At 34.3% G+C, this 19,522-nt stretch overlaps 2 protein-coding genes across 2 annotated transcripts; one reads left to right on the top strand and one right to left on the bottom strand.

The window, feature by feature from the left end:
* Positions 1 to 433: 433 nt before the first annotated feature.
* LOC120148245 (villin-1-like) lies at positions 434 to 13,346 on the top strand. The gene is given in 27 exon segments (XM_039161412.1): positions 434 to 544; positions 637 to 725; positions 818 to 917; positions 1,046 to 1,114; positions 1,560 to 1,796; positions 1,956 to 2,133; positions 2,204 to 2,333; positions 2,672 to 2,837; positions 3,180 to 3,330; positions 3,478 to 3,566; positions 3,649 to 3,786; positions 3,964 to 3,981; positions 6,574 to 6,642; positions 7,101 to 7,169; positions 7,295 to 7,432; positions 8,589 to 8,717; positions 8,824 to 8,971; positions 9,117 to 9,127; positions 9,710 to 9,850; positions 10,018 to 10,067; positions 10,069 to 10,141; positions 10,400 to 10,462; positions 12,137 to 12,173; positions 12,176 to 12,343; positions 12,815 to 12,943; positions 12,946 to 12,971; positions 13,066 to 13,346. Coding segments are annotated over 26 exon segments (2,697 nt in total). The 5' UTR covers positions 434 to 544; positions 637 to 669; the 3' UTR covers positions 13,180 to 13,346.
* Positions 13,347 to 13,921: 575 nt separating this feature from the next.
* LOC120148284 (vacuolar cation/proton exchanger 3-like) lies at positions 13,922 to 16,329 on the bottom strand. Its single transcript, XM_039161448.1, has 11 exons — positions 15,972 to 16,329; positions 15,832 to 15,899; positions 15,713 to 15,741; positions 15,436 to 15,632; positions 15,123 to 15,335; positions 14,899 to 15,027; positions 14,700 to 14,816; positions 14,573 to 14,626; positions 14,374 to 14,490; positions 14,183 to 14,279; positions 13,922 to 14,102 (listed from the first exon to the last, which is right to left on the bottom strand). The coding sequence occupies exons 1-11, from the start codon at positions 16,239 to 16,241 to the stop codon at positions 14,050 to 14,052; spliced, it is 1,344 nt and encodes a 447-aa protein (XP_039017379.1). The 5' UTR covers positions 16,242 to 16,329; the 3' UTR covers positions 13,922 to 14,049.
* Positions 16,330 to 19,522: the final 3,193 nt, after the last annotated feature.

The raw sequence follows: 19,522 nt of genomic DNA on the forward strand, positions 1-19,522 counted from the left end.
TATATATTTAATGTCATGTATAGTTTTTGTATTTGTTTTAAAGTCTTAATTATTTGATAATAAATATTTCATTATTTATTTTTATGTTCGAATCTATAGTTTTTAAAAATAATAAATATTTATTTAATTATTAAAATAATTTGGTTCGTGTAATACATATATCAAGTTATAAATATATTATTAATAACATTTTATAAACTATGCTGTAATTACTTGAAAAACATTAAAGAAGTAACAAACGGCTTCTTTTTTACCATTATGATGACAATCTTGAAATCAAAGAGCAGGCGGGAGTGGGAACCAACAGATCAAGAAAGCTTCAACTTTTTGAAGATGGTGGGTCCCCGGCTAGCTGGATGATAAAGCCAAGCCTCCCTTTCTCCCCTCCCTTTCGGCTTCAACCTTCTCCAGCCGGCCAAACCCCCCCCTTTTTCCCCCTATATATTAGTAATGTCAAATGTTCATATTTAAACTCTAATCTGAATATACTCTTGTTTTAGTATTTCTCGAGTTTCTATTCAACTTTCTGTTTGATCAGCTCCAGGTGCGTTTTTTTCCTTTTCCTTCAAATTCTTTCTTTGATTTTTTTTTCTTTTATCAACTTTTCAGATCTATCATACAATACCTGCTTTGCAGATTTGTAATTTTGTTACTAAGTGACGGGAGATAATGGCTTTCTACAGTAAAGACGTTGATCCAGTATTCCATGGAGCAGGGGCAAAACCGTATGTTCTTTACTCTTAGCTGTAAAACTTTTCTTTGTTTTGTTTCTCTATTCTGATCTCTCTCTTTTGTATGTCTTTGTGTTTCTATTCAGTGGTTTAGAAATCTGGTGTATTGAGAAACTGCGGCTGGTTCCAGTTCCAAAATCTTCGATCGGAAAGTTCTACTCTGGAAGTGCATATGTCGTTTTAAGTGTATGTTTTGGCGTTTTATTTCTCTCTCTTTCTCTTTTGGTCAAATTAATGAAATGGAGTATATGACAATTGTTTATAGATTCAAACGAGATTTTACATATTTAAATTTTGGTTGTTTTCCGAGACAGACAAGTGTGCTAAAAAGTGGGCCTACACAGCACGACATACATTATTGGCTTGGAAATGAGGCAAACGAGGTTATTGATTGTTTCTTCCTTACTTTATTATTGCCTTTATTTTCATGGACGTGATAATGTTCTGTTTTTTTTATTGAATGTTAGTTTTAGTCGTTTCTTTAACATCAAGAATACTAATGTTTTGACAAGAAAATGAATGAATATGCCAAATATTTCCAAATGAAGTTGTTTGGTTATATAACACTCCAATTTGAGCTTTATGGTTGAAATGCAATTGAAACATTAGTTTAGAAACAGAAATTCTTCAGTAAGTTTTTTTAGTTGTCTTAACTGTACAAATACACAGTCAAGTGCACCTCAAAGATAAATTGATAATTCAATAATGTCAGAATTATCAAGTATAGATGCATTAATCATAATTTATAAGTTTTCTATATGAAGTCTGCAAAAAAAAAAATCTTCCATAAGCAGTATTATTTACTACTGGGTGTTTCGAGATTGGCAGGTAGACTCAGCCTTGGCATCAGACAAAGCGCTGGAACTAGATGCAGCACTAGGGTCTTGTGCCGTTCAGTATAGAGAAGTTCAAGGTCAAGAAACAGAGAAATTTTTATCATATTTTAAACACTGTATTATTCCAGTTGGAGGAGTATACACTTCACAGCAAGGGACCTTGAATGGGGATACATATCAGGTCACCTTGTTAACATGCAAGGGAGATCATGTTGTTCATGTTAAAGAAGTAAGTTTTATTTTGAAGTTTGAGAAATAATTTGAGATGCTTTAATATTCTCAACATAACAGGCAAAATGAAAGTAAAAAGAAGATACCCTAGATACAGAGACTCAATGCTTTTGCTTAATATTAACAAAATTTGTCATTTTTCATGCTTGCTGACCAGGTTCCTTTTTCTCGATCATCCCTGAATCACAATGATGTATTCATTCTTGACACTGCATCAAAAATTTACCTCTTTTGTGGTTGCAACTCTAGCATCCAAGAAAGGGCTAAAGCCTTGGAGGTTGTTCAGTATATCAAAGAGAATAAGCACACTGGAAAATGTGACGTGGCAACTATAGGTTGGAAATATCTTTTTAACCCTTCTCCAAGTGAAAATTATTGCAGTTATTCAATGGTTCCTTGTTGCAGAGGATGGAAAATTGGTTGGCGACTCCGATGTTGGTGAATTCTGGAGTTTATTTGGTGGTTATGCACCGATTCCCCAGGACTCAGCTTTGGGTGGTCCACAACATGGTGATTGTTCTGTAATATTATACTGGTGAGTTTGGCATTTTTCTAATATACATCCTTGTCAATTTGTTTCCTGAATATTTGTAAGCTTGTATTAGTATCATGAGACAAGTTTATGTTGCATATGTAAAAGTGAATTGATATGGTATACCTGTTGGTGATTACCTCCAATATTTTTATAACTGCTCTTCTCTAGCTGTTCAACTAGTGAGATTATTATTGATTGAATCAACTTAGTTTCTGGTTGATACCAATCATGTTATGCTTCTTCTCTTTCTTTGTTTTAAATGATGTTTTTTTTGGTTCTTCATTTAAATGAAATAACTTACCTTTATTGAGTGACACTTTAAGGTCTTTCATTAACAGGATAAATCTTCAGGGTAAACTATCTCAAATTGGAAGTGATTCATTGGACAAAGAGATGCTTGAGAAAGACAAGTGTTATATGCTAGATTGCGGTTCTGAAGTTTTTGTTTGGATGGGAAGAACTACTTTATTAACTGAACGGAAGACATCAATTTCAGCTGCAGAGGTAAGGATTATTTCTTTTGCTTCTTGCCCCACCCTTCCATCCCACTTTTTCTTCATACACATGTAGACATGCTCACATACATAGAGAAAAATATCTATTTTTCTCTCAATTTTAATTATTCACTAAGTGGGACATGTTATGAACCTTTTGGGTTGGGCCAAATGGATTTCGGGTTACAATTTCAATCGCTCTCCTTTAGAGAAGTGCCTAATAAGGAATAAATATATGAGTATGTTGGTGAGTGTTAGGATATTTTGTGATCTTTAAAGGGAAGAATTTGTCCATGCTAGAAAAACCTTAATTGCATTCTTTCTCACTAAATTGCTGCCTATTATTTTACAGGATTTCCTCAGAAAACAAGACAGATCAAATGGGACTCACTTGACATTTTTAACTGAGGGATTAGAAACTTCGATTTTTAAATCCTACTTCTACAGTTGGCCTCAAACTGTGGACACCAAGCTGTATGATGAAGGGCGAGAAAAAGTGGCAGGTTTTTACCTATTGCAAAAAATTAGTTGGAAATGGATAAAGAAAGAAAGAAACATGTGTTTGGGGGGGGGGGGGAAATAAGAGAAGCAAATCAGTTGTACACTGCTTATTTTATCACTCAAGGGTTTCACTTGTTTTCTTTTTTCAGCAATATTCAAGCATCAGGGTTATGAAGTGAAGGAGCTTCCTGAAGAAGAAGACGTCCAGTCTTATATAAATTGCAGAGGCACACTAAAAGTAGCTTCAATTGCACAAAATAGACCTTTTCCTGAATCGTGGCTTACTCATATTTGTTTTAATTCAATGCTGTATCATGCAGGTTTGGCGAGTAGATGGTCACACACTGTTTCTAATTCCAGCTCCAGAACAGACTAAGCTCTACAGTGGGGATTGTTATATTATGCAGTATACATATCCTGGAAATGAAAGGGATGAGAGTTTATTTTATGCATGGTTGGTCATGGAAGTGTACAGGTAAATTTCAATTTTATTTTTCATTTAAATCTTAAACTTTTGTCTGACAAACCTGAATATGCTTGAGATAGAGGCATTACTATCCATCTTGATCCAGCATCCCACATTTGGAATCCTAGACATGTAAAATCTATCAAAATATCTGCTGATAAGCCCACAGTCATGCGAAAGTATTATTGTTTTTTATAGAAATCTTGTATGTATATTTCATTGTCTTCAATGCCAATGTTGGATCAGGATTTTTAATCAATCACAAGTCCATGAACAACTAGAAGAACCTATGTTGAAAATCTTATAGGTGATTCCTTGCTTGAAGTGCTGAAGTTTTTGCTGCCCTTATTGGGCAGTTATTGACTAATAAAATATTTATTTGGAAGTATAAGCTTTTCCTTGAGCAGCTAAGTTGGCATGTAAATATTATCTGTAACACCCCCCAACCCGGATACGAGTCGGAGATATTACATTGACTTTTAAAACACAACTCATTACAAATAATAGCAAAATAATTGAACTTATATTACAAAAAATACAATAATATACATATGGTGATATAAGTTTACCAAAATATTCAGAGCATACACAACTTAACTCTTTAGTTACATGCCAACATCCATTTCCATAACAAAATGACCTACTGATTAAGTTGCTTCTGATCTGATAGTTGCAGGAGTAATGTTGTCCAGCTGCTTAACCTCGATCGTCTTCTTTATCGGATCCTACGTGTGAAACACGCACACGCTAAGTCATCGACTTAGTGAGACAATATAATAATAATATCAATAAATATAAAGTAATTGCCAAAATGAGATGGGTTGCAATGATAAGATGTATGTAAACAATGCAATAACCAGAACCATGTTTCTTACACATATACTTGTCGAATTCACATTCATAAGTTCACCTTAGTAAGTTCATTAGCCCATGGTACCATACAGAGAACCTAAGGTATGTGAGTATTGTGAGGTTGTGCACTATGCTGTCACCACAGCTCATATAATTGCACCTAAGTGCCACGTAGAATTGCACTGTAGTGCCGCGTAGAATTGCACCGGAGTGTCGCGTAGAATTGCACCGTAGTGTCATATAATAATGTCCATAAAGATCACATATCATTCTTTAAGAATCATATATATGCCAATGATCAAGTATGTGTCTCACCAGACTTCACACATGTTCTAAAGAATACATATATGTCCCGAAAGACCTCATAGACCCTCTACCCTTGGCATGTCAACTATACCTATAGTTCTCATTTACATAACGTGGGCTTTCACAATTTATCTAATTTGTATCACGTAGACATATTATTTTCATACCTTTATCAAATAACTCATATAACTTTTTCTTGCATATTCATGTCCCATAATGCATATGGTATGGATTTATGTCATATATCATAATATGAAATACGATCATGTATCAAAATATTGAATTTAGACTTATCACAAGTCTAGAACTGAATAAAATACATATTCATGCTATGCATATGCACTCACCTAGATTTCTTTGTCTTTCCCTCGATTGATCCTACTTGTCGATGGTTCCGGAACTCGATTAGGCTCAATATCTACATAAGCAAAATTTTCAAGACGATTATCAGATGCCTAAGTCTTGAAATTAACCTCTAATAGCCTAACAATTTAAGGGATTGATAGTTTAGTCTCTCTTCTTCTTTTTTTATGGGGGAATCGGTTCCCCCCTGGGGGTATCGATTCCCCTCTAGCATTCTGGAAATTCATATTCGTTTGAGGGGGGATCGATTCCCCTAGCCCAGAAATCCCATTTTGAGCTCGAAAATCACCTTATTTCAGCTCAAACCTTCCTATTTCACTCCCTTTAATATTCCTAACTTTAATACACATACTTAAACTCATTTCTACTCCATAATCACTTCTTTAAACTCCAAATCTAGTCATTCATATGTAATTGCAAAAATTATACTAGTTTTGCAACATGTTCAAATTCCTATTCTAACACTTCCTATCCCTTAATTAACTTGATGACAAGTCAAATCTCACTTCCAATTCTTATTATAAACTCTAATCTAAGATTTCACTTTTCTACTTCCTTTCTTTAATTCTTCATATACTTCTCATCTTGAGGTTTTAAAATAATTTAAACTTCCTTTAAGCTTAACTATTGCCTAATGGTCATGAATCAACCATAAATTCATCAAGAAATTCACTAACAAGAGATCTTACCTTAACTTGGGTCTCACGTATGAAGAAGAAGAGGACTCTGGACGCTTGTTTGATTTCCTATACTTCCACGTGGTTAATATAATACTAACCCCAAATAATTATATTGCTATAAAAAAGACCATTTTGTCCTTCTAATCCTCCTTCTTTATAATTCAATCTTACACAAAATAACTCAAATAAGTCATTGAACTTTTCCATCATTCTACTTTAAATCACCAAATGCTGAAACTTTACAATTTAATCACTAACCCGGCATGGAGGATGTTACATTATCATTGTTGAAGTGCAATCATAAACAAAGGCTCTAAATATAATTTCACGGCTAAGGCCTTAGACAAATAGAAAATAAGATAACAGTCAGAATTTCTAATTATAAACTACCATGTTGAATCAATACCAACATGGTTTCTTCTTTACTACTTTGTATTTTCTTGTTTGGACTAAGACCTGGCTCTTAATTTCATGTGATACTATTTTTTACGCAATTATAGCATCCCATGCTGCATTTCAGTTTAACATGTTAGTTCTCTTAATCAGCTTCTCCTTTTCATTATCTGTTTTTCTTGCAGGAAGATAGAGCTGATGCTATCTTCCATATGGATGCTATTGTTGATTCAGCTAGAGGGGGTCCAGTAATGGCAAGTTCTCTTTTTCCTTCTCCGACACTTGTACAGTTGTAGTATTTGTTTCCTTGATCTGGCTAACCTGATGAGACAAGTTGAGTTAGGGATATTCAAGAATTTATCAAGTATTTTGAAGTCATTTTCAGTAGCCCTACGTGACTTGTTTCTGTCTGATTATATTTTTCTTTTTGAGAGAAAACTAATATTTTACTCATTCATGGTGTTGAAAATGACGAGCTTTATCATGCATATAAGTTCTATTGTGAATTTTAATTTTGCTTTCTGTGATCAATAATGGGTCTTTTTCTTTTTCTTATTTAAAGGTGTGATTTTTTGATTCTTTATTTTCATGAATTTATGAGGATTAGCTATTATGAATATATGTATAATGCTAAAATCTTTTGCATCTCTTGAAAAATGATGTTTCAATAGTTTTATTTAACCAAATAAATAAGTCTCATTTTCATTTTCAGGCTCAGGTTGCTCAAAATAAGGAGCCACTTCAGTTTTTCCTTATTTTCCAGACATTAATTGTCTATAAGGTTGGTTATTCTCAAGATTCTTTTACCTTTATTCCTTTAAATGTAAACTAAATTTTGTGTAAATCTACTTATAAATGTTGTGGCTCTCTAATACTCGATCTTGCCTTTCTTTTAATAATATAAAGGGAGGTATTAGTGCAGGATACAAGAAGTTTATTGCTGAAACAGGTATTGATGATGACACTTATGATGAGAAAAAGACGGCTCTTTTTCGAGTTCAAGGAACAAGTCCAGAAAACATGCAGGCTATCCAGGTCGATCAGGTAAGTTGAAGATCTAACACTCATCCTATAACAGTAATGTTTCGTTCTCTCTTTCTCTCTTTGACACCCTCCCACAGACAGACAATAAGATGCCTGCTTTACTATATCTTCTTTTTGATGTTTTTGTTTGAGGGCCACCAACATTGTCATTGCCCTTGTCAAATGTTCTACTAAGATCCTCCTCAACACTCTTTAGCGTCCTGTTGCCATTTTGAAAATTATTTCTTTATAAGAGAAAATACACTTCCAAGTTATAAAATATCAGCTATAAGTATATCCAAATTGAGGTACCTGCTGAGCAACTTACGTTGCCTTGATATATAACAAATATCAATGAGATAGTTGCGTCCAGATTAACTTTCACCATGTTGTTTGCTGATATAATTTATATGCTTACCTTGGAGAGGAACATCATATTCAATGGTTAAATCGAGCTAAAAGATTGATTAGTTTTCCTTATGAGAAAGCTTTAAACTTTTAAGCAGAATGATTAGTTTTGATCAGGTTTTCTTAAATTTTTAGCAAGTTAGAAATAGTTTTGCCATTTTGTGATTTATTATAAATATTGTGCAAATTGTTGGATTATGCATTATCTGGAGTAGGGCTGTAAACGAGTCGAGCTCGAGTATTGTTGAGCTTGACTCGACTCGAAAACTCTGAAATGGAGCTCGACTCGTGAGCCTAAAATTTTCAATCTCGAGTCAAACTCGAAACCATAAATTGAAGCTCGAAAAAGCTCGAAATAAAAAAAATCTTAAACGTAACTCGATTGAAGCCTTAAACTCAAACTTGAATTTGAACCTTAAATACATGAAAACCTTATGCTGCATTTTTTTAAAAAAAATCAACACATAAATGTTAATATTATTAATAATTTATTTTTTAAAACTAAAATCTTAATCTATTAGATTTTCGAGTTGTTCGTGAGCTTTTCTAGTCGAGTTTCAAATAGCTAGTTTCGGCTCGTTAAGAACTCGAGTTGAGCTCGAACTTGAGTCGAGTATTTATTGAGCTTTGACCAAGTCGATCTTGAGTAGCGCACGATCTGTCTCATCTCATTTACAGCCCTAATCTTGAGTCACTTCTCTCTGTTTTTTCTGTCCTTCAGCAACAAAATGATACTCTACATTATGACTTGTTAACTCAATCTTTTCAGATTTCAAGCTCCCTGAATTCATCCTACTGTTACATACTGCAAAGTGGAAATTCTGTATTCACTTGGATTGGAAATCTCACCTCAAGCAAAGACCGTGACCTTCTTGATAGAATGGTCGACCTCATTAATGTATGCAATTATGTTATTCGGACTGGATATTGTTTAGATATTGAGAATTCCTCATTGTTTTTTTTGTGGGCCTAACTCATTTAATCGTCATTGATGTCATTCACAGCCAGCATGGCAACCCGTATCAGTGAGGGAAAGAAGCGAACCTGATAGTTTCTGGAGTTCACTGGGTGGAAAGACGGAGTATCCAAAAGAAAAGGAGATGGAAAAATTTATAGAAGATCCACATTTGTTTAAGTTTATTTGTACTGAAGGTAAGCAAATTGTCCCTCTTTTTTGTTGTTCTCTGGAGGATAATTTGCTTCTTCCTTGGTTCAGAAGTTTTCCGGATGTAAATTGCTGCAAAACATTTCTGACGGTTATGGTTCTTTTGCCGCTTGGTTTGGTTTCCCTTTTCAGGTGATTTCAAGGTACATCTTGGTTGGATCTGTTACCCTGCATACATTTCATAGTTAAGCACCTTTGGATGCAATGCAAATGTAGATTTTAGCAGACTTGTATTGGAGTTTAGGCTAGCTAAATGAAATGCCTTTTTTTGAACCCATTAGAATAATGTCGAGAGGATTGTATTTATATGAAATACGGTCCATGGACTTTTCTGAAAGGCAGATCTCTATGCTCAAGTAGACTTGAGTGTCTAAAATGAAGCATAAAAAGGTCAATTAATCTTGGATTAAACCCATCAATCTAGTAATAGAACATATAATGGTTTGAAAGCTTCTCTATTTTATCTGGGTTTGCTATGCAAAATTTGACTTCCTTGAAATGTTGCTAATTGTGTACAAGTCATTCAGTTTTCATTTGCTTAGTCACAATTTTAAGTGTTACTTTCTTGTGGCATTGCATTGTTTTCCCTTAGTTTTGAAATTCAAAAGGCATAAAGTTGGGATTATATGCAATTTTTCTTTGCAAAAAAATAAATTTAAAAAAACTATTAAGCTATAAAATAACTCATTTGGTTGTCTTGAGGATTTACTTTGGCTTGGTTTCAGGTTAAAGAGATATACAGCTTCACTCAAGATGATTTATCCACTGAAGACGTATTAGTGCTAGACTGCCATAAAGAAATATATGTTTGGATTGGACGCCACTCAACTATCAAGTCGAAGCAAGAAGCCCTTAACTTGGGTCTGGTAAATTATAAATCTATACTCTCTCAGAGTTTATTTTCTTGAAGTATTTTTCTTTCATTGTGTCATGGATTATTTTTAGCATGAAATACTGATATCAAGATGTTATGCGCATATTTTATACTCTTCATTTCGTTCTATGCTCTTAAATTTGTATTCTTGACTGGCAGAAATTTCTTAAAACAGACATTCTGGAAGAACAACTTTCTTTGGAGACTCCTATATGTTATTACAGAAGGCCATGAACCACCATTTTTCACGTGTTTTTTTGAATGGGATCCCTTGAAGGCAAATGTAAGTGGGTCACTTACCTTAGTAAAAATAGTGTCGTGGCCAAACCATATTTTATTTAATTTCTTGTGATTGTTTTCTAATCTTTTTTTTTTGTTCTGCGTGGTTTTTTCCTTTTTATTTACTTTTGCTTCCTATCAGATAATATCCTAGTTTTTGCTATCTGTGAACTTATTGTTTAATTGAAACCCTCACGATTTAGTTACACAATTTGGCTGCAAGAACACATTTAGTTTAAAGTTTTAATTTGCTGTCTCGCAGATGCATGGCAATTCGTTTGAGCGGAAGCTTGCTACCTTGAAGGGAAAAACATCAAGTGGATCTGTAAGTCCGTGTTACTAAGCTCTATTTAGATGTATTTGTATGAGAACTAATATAGTCGGTTCATCTTGTTGGCGTTCTTTTTGACTTGGGGGCTGTTTGTTTGCCTCTTAATGGAACCATTCAGCGCTGAATGCTGAACCGTGCAGCATTCAGCGCGTTTGTTTCGCACCTCTGAATGATTCAGCAAAACAGTGTTGAATGATTCAACACAGAAGTACATTCTGAATGATTCAGCACAGAAGTACATTTTGAATGATTCAGAGCCATTATTAAACAGCATGTCACATTCAGAGCTAATTCATACAGAGTCTCTGAATCATTCAACGCTTAATCATTCAGCGTTTAATCATTCTGAAGTAAACAAACAGCCCCTTAGTGTAGTTTCTCCTACTTGTCTTTTTTATGAGTTTCTGTTGATCTGCCTGTGCTAGGACTCCTGTTTTCTGGGTCTGCATAAACAGGGAAGCAACTAAATATTGTCTCTAGTTGTTGGGCGTTTTCCATCCTGCCTATTAACAGTTTCTGTAATTCTTATCTATATTTTTTAAGAACGGGAGGGGGATAAGTCATGGGGCAGTACTTTTCTGGTTCTGTTTTGTTTGCAGTGTTTTTCCGTGGTTTGGGGTTTTTTTTTCTGCTTATGAGTTTCTGGATTGGTTGTATTTTGAATATTCTCTTCCCAGTTTTGTCTGAGTCGTCCTTCTTGTGTCATTGTTCAGGGTGCACACTTTTTCCTCCATTTAGGTCTAGGGAGGTCTTTTTTTTTTTGATAAAATAAGGCCTCATTAAAATCCCCCTTCTTATCCTACATGTTACAAACATAACATGAAGGACATTGAAAGGAGGAAAAGAGTGCCTCTAACTTTTATTAATTAGAACAATAATACACCTCCACACCTCAACAACTAACAGCTTCTTACAAAACAGAAAACCATAAATCTGAAAACATAACACACCCTGATATTCCCTAAATAAGAACAACCAAGGCATAACACCTTAACCATTACACAAACCTAAAAATCAGCCTATACCAGCTTTAGCTAATTCATCCGCATCCCAATTTGCTGCTCTCGAGATGAGTCTAGGGAGGTCTTTTAACAAGGCCCCTAGCAATGAGTAATTATTCCTATGAATAAGAATCTTCCTTTTCAAAAAAAAAAATGTTGAACGGCTTGTGCAACACCTCTTTTCCTTTGGGTAAGCTAAGATTTCATTTGTCCAAAAAAGTAGAACCTGCAACAGAAGGGTAACGGTTAAAAGCAGAACATGGGTCCTGGTAAATGTTCCAACAGTGGCTAAGACCATAATTTCTGGGATAGATGCTAATGTTTGACCAAATATCATGTTGTTTGTGGTACACTTCGTGGTGACATATCCTGATGTTATGTGCTCAAGTGACATGATATCTAATTTATTCTCCAACCTTTAAAAATGTATTGTTTCTTTGCACTCCCAACAGACCTTTAGTCTTGTGAGGCCTAGATGCAGACCTATAGGGTGGTCCAACAATATAAGGGTTATTAACAAATAGTTCTCATCGATGGCGAACCTCTCCTTTGTTTCAAGTAGAAGATACATTTTCCTTGCTAGAAACTTATGATCTGGCTACCCCGTATTCTGTACTTAATTCTTTGACAAAATATCTTTATTAAAGCTTCACGCAATTCCATTCAGGCACCAAGAAATACACTGAAACCGCACTCCAGGGATGCCACCCTGATGGTTTAAGAAGCAGATCTAGCAGTTCAAATGGATGGGAAAGAAGTTTTTCGCCAGCATCAACAATATCAGGTTCACATTTGAAGTTTTCTGACAACCACAACGTATCCAGCCCAACACCAGTTGCCAGGAAACTCTTTACTGAATCCTCTCCTTATCAAGGTTTTTATAAGATTACTGTTTCGTCTTTAAGAACCTGCCTATATTTGGTAATGCTATTACATAATTTCAAAATCTGATGGGATCAGCAGATTCAATTATTTTAGAACAGGAGAAAAATTAATGCATCTGACATTATCATAATGTTCATTGTCTGTTTTCCTAGTTTTAAGCACTCGATAAGTTGCAATCTCACTGAACTGACCAAACAAAGCTTGATTATGACTTTCAACCTATTGAATAAACTTGGAAAGTTAATTCATAGAATCTTAGTTTGAATCATGAGGAACCCGCACTAAGCGGGCTGATTTTGAGACAAACTTACATGGTTAGATTTAGGTCCGATGACTTCATTTGCAAACATATTGGGGTGCCTTGTTTTTTATCTCTTTGTTATCTTGTTACATTTTACTTCTGGTAAGCTGCCTGTGTTGTCGTTTAATATTTTTAAAAAATTAGATCACTTTTGTACTGATTCTCCAGTAGTAGAGTCAAGCTTCCCTACAACGAATGAAAACTCGAACCAGATCGATGCAACTGAGACTAGTGCGAATTTATTGATATATCCTTATCAAATATTGACAGTGTCGTCAACTGAACCAGTTTAGGCATAGATGTGACTAAAAGAGAGGTACGAGCCAAAGTTTAGAGCTTTATAATATTGCTCCAGGTGTTCAAAATGTGCCTTTTGCAATGCATATGAAATTTGTTGCATTTTCCTGTAGGCATACTTATCTGAGGAAGAGTTTGCAGAAAAATTTGGCATGCCTAAGGGAGCCTTCTATAAGCTACCTAAATGGAGACAAAACAAGCTCAAGATGACAGTCGATCTCTTTTAATCCGCAGAATAACTCCTGCCTGAGTAAGTCCTTTTATTAGATGGAATGATCCCCCCAGCTAGTTATCTTCCCAAAATTACATCTAATCTCTGGTCAGCTTAATGATCTATAATGGTCTCTGTTTATGCCTCTTCTGGAAAATCAAAGAAATAAACAGTGGTTTGCTATAGTTTTTTAAGCCATACAAGCCTGACAAGCTTGACAATTTCACTGCATTTTTTTTCTTTGAAAGTTACTCGGTTATTTCAATTAAATTACTTGAGCTTTTAGCCATTAAAAAGATAAGAGTAAATCTGATATTCTGCCTCCTTTTACTTTTACTTATTTATTTGAAATGACTAGTACAAAATATTATAATCAAAATTAAATCATTATAAAAGTGAAGAGAGTCGAATTTAATAAAAATATGTATTATTTTAAAATTCAAATGATACAGAATAAATAAACCATGGAAAAAGCCGGAGAAGATAGTCTAGTGGTAGTAAAAGATGGTTAAAAAAAAATTCTCCGTCCGGCAAGGTTCTCTATAATTTATATCGACTGATTAAAGATTTATTACATCATCACAAATGCATGACAATTTATCAATGCTTTAGCAGCATATATTAAGTGTAAACAGCAAGAGATTAAGCTTTCAGTCACCACATATCTTCTTCTTTTTCATATATGCTGCCATTATAAACTAAAAATCAGAGGCAAAACCTTATTATAAAGGAATCGAAGAAACAGAGTTTATTTATACACACTTTTTCAAATGATTTCTTTCCATGTATTAACTTGAAATTGGCCTCACTTTTCAAGCGTCGGGAACATGGATGATTGGCAATGTCGTCCTTGATTTGGGGTAGAAACACCGTCCCCCTCCACCGGCTAGGCTGAGATTCCAGATGATGGTTTGAGTCTCAGCTTCACAGTAGTTAGTTCTAACAACCGAATTTCGCAATTAGTTGGTGCTAACTAATGTCTAATGAGAAAAATAAGAGAAAAGGGTAGTTTAACTTACCGGGAGGGATCGGAGTTTTATGAACAAAGAAGCATGCAGCAATGGCAGCGTAACAAAGGCAAAGGACTATTCCTTTCATGTAATGTGAAGTTCCATCCTGATAATTTATTTATATTTATGGACATAAATTAGTACGATTTTAATGTTTCATAGAACAAACAAGGTAGGGACTAGGGAGGGAGGGGGAAAACCTGCAAAGTGAAGGCTACAACAAGGATTGTTAAGGCAAGACAAGCAGTTTCAAGAAGACTGAAATCAAGATCCATTGGGACTCTCATTATCCAACCAACCACAACGCATAAGGGAACCTGAAATCTATACATAATTAATTACCACCAAAGATAAAGTTTTTATATAATTAAAGTTGTTTTGACTTGCTGGATATCTTACAGCAAACATAGATATTTGAGTTGCAGAACCCAAAGCAACACCCAGAGATATATCCTGAAGAAATCCAATAAAATTCCACAATCAATAAAATGAAGTATGAAATTTGATTTAATGTTCAAATACGTACCAATTTATTCTTAAAAGCAAAAATAATAGCTCCAGCATGTTCAGCAGCATTCCCCACGATTGGGATCAAAATGATGCTGATAAAGCTAATAGAAATTCCCCAAGATTCTGATGCAGCCTGACAGGGTTCAATATTGTAAAAGTATGCTATGAAAAATTTATAGGCAGCGATTTATAATTAAAATGATCAACGTTTGTACCTCAATTGTGCCCACCACGTACTCAGATAACAAAGCAATGATGAGAGTCATACCCACCAACCAGCTAAATCCACTCCAAAATCCTAGCACTGCCTTTTCTTCCTCTTCTTCTTCTTCTTCTTCATCTTCCTGCACATAATTTATAAGTTTCTTCGATAAAAAAAAGACTGTTACCTCAAAGAAGGCTCTTTTATAAAGAAATTAATGTAAAAAAAAAATATGACCTGTTTAGCGTCGAAGATCTGCCTGTGAGTTTTAAGCTGGAAGATGATATATCCGATATACGCGACAAGCATAACAATACTACTTGCTCTCGACAGCTGCAGTGCAGACTCGGAAACCAAAACACCTGGCGCAGCCGCATATCTGAACAGCAGTGGCAACATGTGGCAAAGCAATCCCAGCAACAGCAGCAACGAGTTCACATCTGCCTGCTTCTGCATTTTTTTTTTCATTTCACAACTTTAACTTAATGAACCCAAACTTTCTCTTTCGCTTATCTTTTTCAAAATATATGCGTGTATGTGTTTGGCTTACTCTGTCATATCTTTGTTCCTTTTTGAGGTTGGCTAAGCCACCACAAAGGAGAGAGGAGCCAAGAACAAGGAGGAGATTTGAGAGAATGGATCCCAACAGAGAGTACTTGAGAACATGTATTTTGCTTTCGTAGAGAGCAAATAAAGCTATTATCAGTTCCGTTGCATTCCCACAAGTTGCATTCAGTAACCCTCCAACTGCAACAAATATATCAACCGACCCCATCTCCATTCTCAATAATTTATTCATTTATTTGGTAGAAATCCGAAAAAGTTACCTGTTGGACCGGTGTAGTATGCAATTTGTCTGCATTTTTTAAAAACAAAATGGGTTTTTAATATATAAGAAAAGTCAGAAATCTTGCATGTGAAAAATAAAAAGAGATCAATAACTTACTCGGTGAGGAAGCTGACACGCTCGGCAAGCGGCGCAAGTCCAAGCAAACTCAAAGCAAATATCCAATGCTGTTTGAACATATTAACTACTTACATCGAATTATGATTGCTAATAATCGTAAACATGGTTTAACTACTTACTCTCCCGAACTTGTAGAAATCAGCAGCAATGGCCAAAGGGATAGCAGGGAAGAGAACAGCAAGCTTTGTACCAAGAATCACCACCTGCACATTACCTAACAACTGTCGGATCATCTGAAACCGAACTTTCGAAACCAGCAACGGGTCGGATTTTTTCCGCAAAAGTGCAGTCGACATGTTTTGAGCTGTCCGAATCCCATTATTCCATGATTCTTTTTTCTTTGAATCTCCTCCATTCTCCATACGAGAATACTCGCCTGCAGATTCCATTGAAATACGATGTGATAAAGAATAAAGAAAGTGCGATCATAAACTTTATGTTATTTTTCTCTTCCAAGCATTAATTAATAAAGCAAAGCTTGTCAGGTTCTCCTTGTGTTTTTATGCGCACACGGGAAGCTTGGTTATAAATTTGTTTATTGACGTCGTTGAAAGAATCGAACTGTACCGTTTCATTTCCGGATGTGCAGCTTCCTCGAATTTTCAGACTTGTTTGTCTTCATTATTATTGCAGCAGATTTTAGCCTTCCACGTAGGATTATGCATGGCAAGTGCCTAGCTTCAAACAAAAAATAATAATATATGTTTAAATTTTTTAATTACTGATAATTTATATACGTTTTAAATATTTAAATTTAGGTCTTTAAGAAGAATAATATATCTTTTAACCGTTAAAATGATTCAATAAAATATATATATATATATATAAATTAATGATACGAAATGTTTAGTACATTTTTATTACAAAAAGGAGTAATAAAATCTTTTTAAAATAATAAACATCCTTAAAAAGGTATGAAATCTAAGTTGGGTCCTATTTATGAAGATGTTTATAAATGATATATCCGTCGAACCTTCCTAAATGCTGTTTTGGTAAAGCTTCCATGGCAAAAACAATGAAAACGGTTGTATGAATTTTATTTACTTGCTTCATTTCGTCAAAACAATATGATAAAATGACAACCTTAAAAGGAAAAGTGCTTATGTGCTTCCATTTTGACCCATTGGAAATTAGTTGTTGGACGAAATTTCCTCACTTTCACCTTTCCTTTCACGGCTAACTTCACCTACTTACTATTCATTATGTATGATAAAGAGGACAAATTATGAAATGATATATTAATTATAGAAAAAAATATAAATTGTTGGTAAATTTGATCAAATACAAGGTGTAGATTTGAACATGTATAAATACTATTTTTATTCCGAAAAAAGTGATTTATGTTAGTTAAATATTAGACATTATTAATAAGCTAATGTAAAAATGTGATTTTAAACACACACATATTTATATATTATTTATATATTTATGAATAAAAAATTTAAAAAATTAATCATTGTACAAAAAAGTTATCTTTCCTGACAAATAAAAAGAATTACATAATCCTGAACGAGTTTAATTTATTAAAAATATTAACTTTACTGAATATATATTTTTTTCTAAAATGAAAAATTAATTAATGTGAATTCTGTTTGCATCAAAAACCATGAAGACTTAGATAAAGAAAATAATTATGATGATAATCTTGAATGAGTTGATGATTTATTATTGTAACTAACAGGTAGTGCCCCTTATGGTTGTGGAAAAACCTTTTCTTTGGCATAGCATACTTGCTACAATATTTCGATAATTTTCCATTCTTCCTTATCCCCGTATTATTGGTATCAGAGCCAAACTCCTAGATCTATTCATTCATTTTTATAGGATTTAGGAAGAAGATAAAGCCTTCATCCTCAAAATCTATTGTTACTGTGGTTTGATTTTCCTCTAAAAACCCATGTTTATAAAAAAATATCTTTATCTGAGATCAACCACTTTGAATATGAGAAAATTCAACTTACAGAACTTCTTCTCGTAAATTCATATTATATTTATAAAAAACCTTCTTTTTCTCCTATATGAAGTATTAAGTCTTTTATCCATACACCTTTTAAAGGTGTTAAAGAGTATGTCTAGTCTTCTCGTTTTGATAAATATTTCATCACAGACGCAGTAAAAGAACAATTTTTTACACTATAAATTCCTCTTGATTTTTCAGCTAGATGGATAGAAACGGGTTATTCTCGTATTCACTTTGGTGCAATTCGTAGTTCTCAATTACCATGGCACTGAAGGAAAAACAGTAGTGGCACAGATTGCTTTATTGGATACTCGTTATCTAAAATACCAGGATGTTTGTATTGGTAATGTCGAAGGAAATGGGCCTTGTTATGATAACACTTTTCCCAAATTTTACCATAGCCCTTGCGGATCCAAACCTACTTGATGCTCTTAAAGTGTAAATTCATATTATTAGAGCCCCACAGGTGGAATCCTCAATAATTATAACTCTTAACTATCAAATATTTTACAGAATCCAAGATCATGGTTTCAGACTCAATGGATCCGGATCTGGAGATTTTTCACTACTGATCTCAGTAAATAAAGAAGAACATCCACATTGTGTCCATAAGCCTAGACAAATTTCAAGAAAATAGCTTTTACAACTATTACCTGAGAAATGGTGACAAACTATGAACAAATCCAAGAGAAACGACAACCAATCAGATCTATTAACAACAAAATTATTTCAAAAGGAGATGGTACTTCAGAAATCCGGTTTGATCACAATAATCTCCAAAATAAACCAACACCATTAATATTTCCTACATAACTGATCATGCTACCACTATGAGACCAAGAGATGCACATGATGAAGATGATCCAGATTGTTATTGTGAACTTTGCAAGCCAAGCCTAGAATCCTCTTTCATATAGAATTTCGAGGCATCTGGAAAGCCAATCTATATGTTCAAAGATCCAACAATAAGACATTGTCCATGAGACCTAGAATGTTCATGTGAACTCTGTGCTGATGATATATTTGATGCATGGATTGAAGAAAACCATCATATGTCATACTATCCTCACAAAGTCGAGAAAAAGAAGAAGAAATCCTCACACACAAACTTTTATAAGAGATACATGAAAGGAGACCCTTATATTGGGTCGCTTGGAGAAGATAATGGGAAATTCATTTTCCTTGTGGATTACTCTTCAAAAACCCAACCTACAAATCATCTGATTCTTTTTCATTAGATATTTCACTACACCCTTGATCTCCCCTATCATCACCAAAATTGACACAACACTGCTACAAAAAGATCCAAAAATGGGTCCGAAAATACCCTGAAACAAAACCATAATTATAGAACCAACCAACCTTTGTCATATGCATGTTCTAACCCTCGGATCCTTCTTATGATAAGAATTCCCTCCCCTTGAAAATTTACTGAGAAAGAATATAAGCATACACCAAAGATCCCAATGAAACTCTAAGAGACTATTTCGAGGAGAAGATCAGTGCAACAGAAGCAACTCTCAATTAGCAGACATAGAACACCCTCGCTCAAAATACCACTTTAAAGAATAATGACTCCAAGATTACTTAGATGGATGCCAAGCTCACTCTGGTGGAGTCTAAGGTGGACATAAATATTAAAATTGCCAAAGAACTTATTATGCTACTTCATAAAAGATTACAACAAGTTTCAAGAGAGACAGTTTCACC

Source organism: Hibiscus syriacus, unplaced genomic scaffold (genome assembly GCF_006381635.1).
Source record: "Hibiscus syriacus cultivar Baekdansim isolate YM2019G1 unplaced genomic scaffold, ASM638163v2 tig00110956_pilon, whole genome shotgun sequence".
NCBI classification, from domain to species: domain Eukaryota; kingdom Viridiplantae; phylum Streptophyta; class Magnoliopsida; order Malvales; family Malvaceae; genus Hibiscus; species Hibiscus syriacus.

Bases quoted from the DNA above. Each gene is read 5' to 3' on its own strand.
- LOC120148284 (XM_039161448.1), bottom strand. From the start codon at position 16,241: ATGGAATCTGCAGGCGAGTATTCTCGTATGGAGAATGGAGGAGATTCA. The intron at 15,900-15,971 runs GTAAGTAGTTAA...ATGTTCAAACAG, and splicing joins ATTTCTACAAGTTCGGGAGA to CATTGGATATTTGCTTTGAG. The intron at 15,633-15,712 runs GTAACTTTTTCG...TATTTGTTGCAG, and splicing joins ATACTACACCGGTCCAACAG to TTGGAGGGTTACTGAATGCA.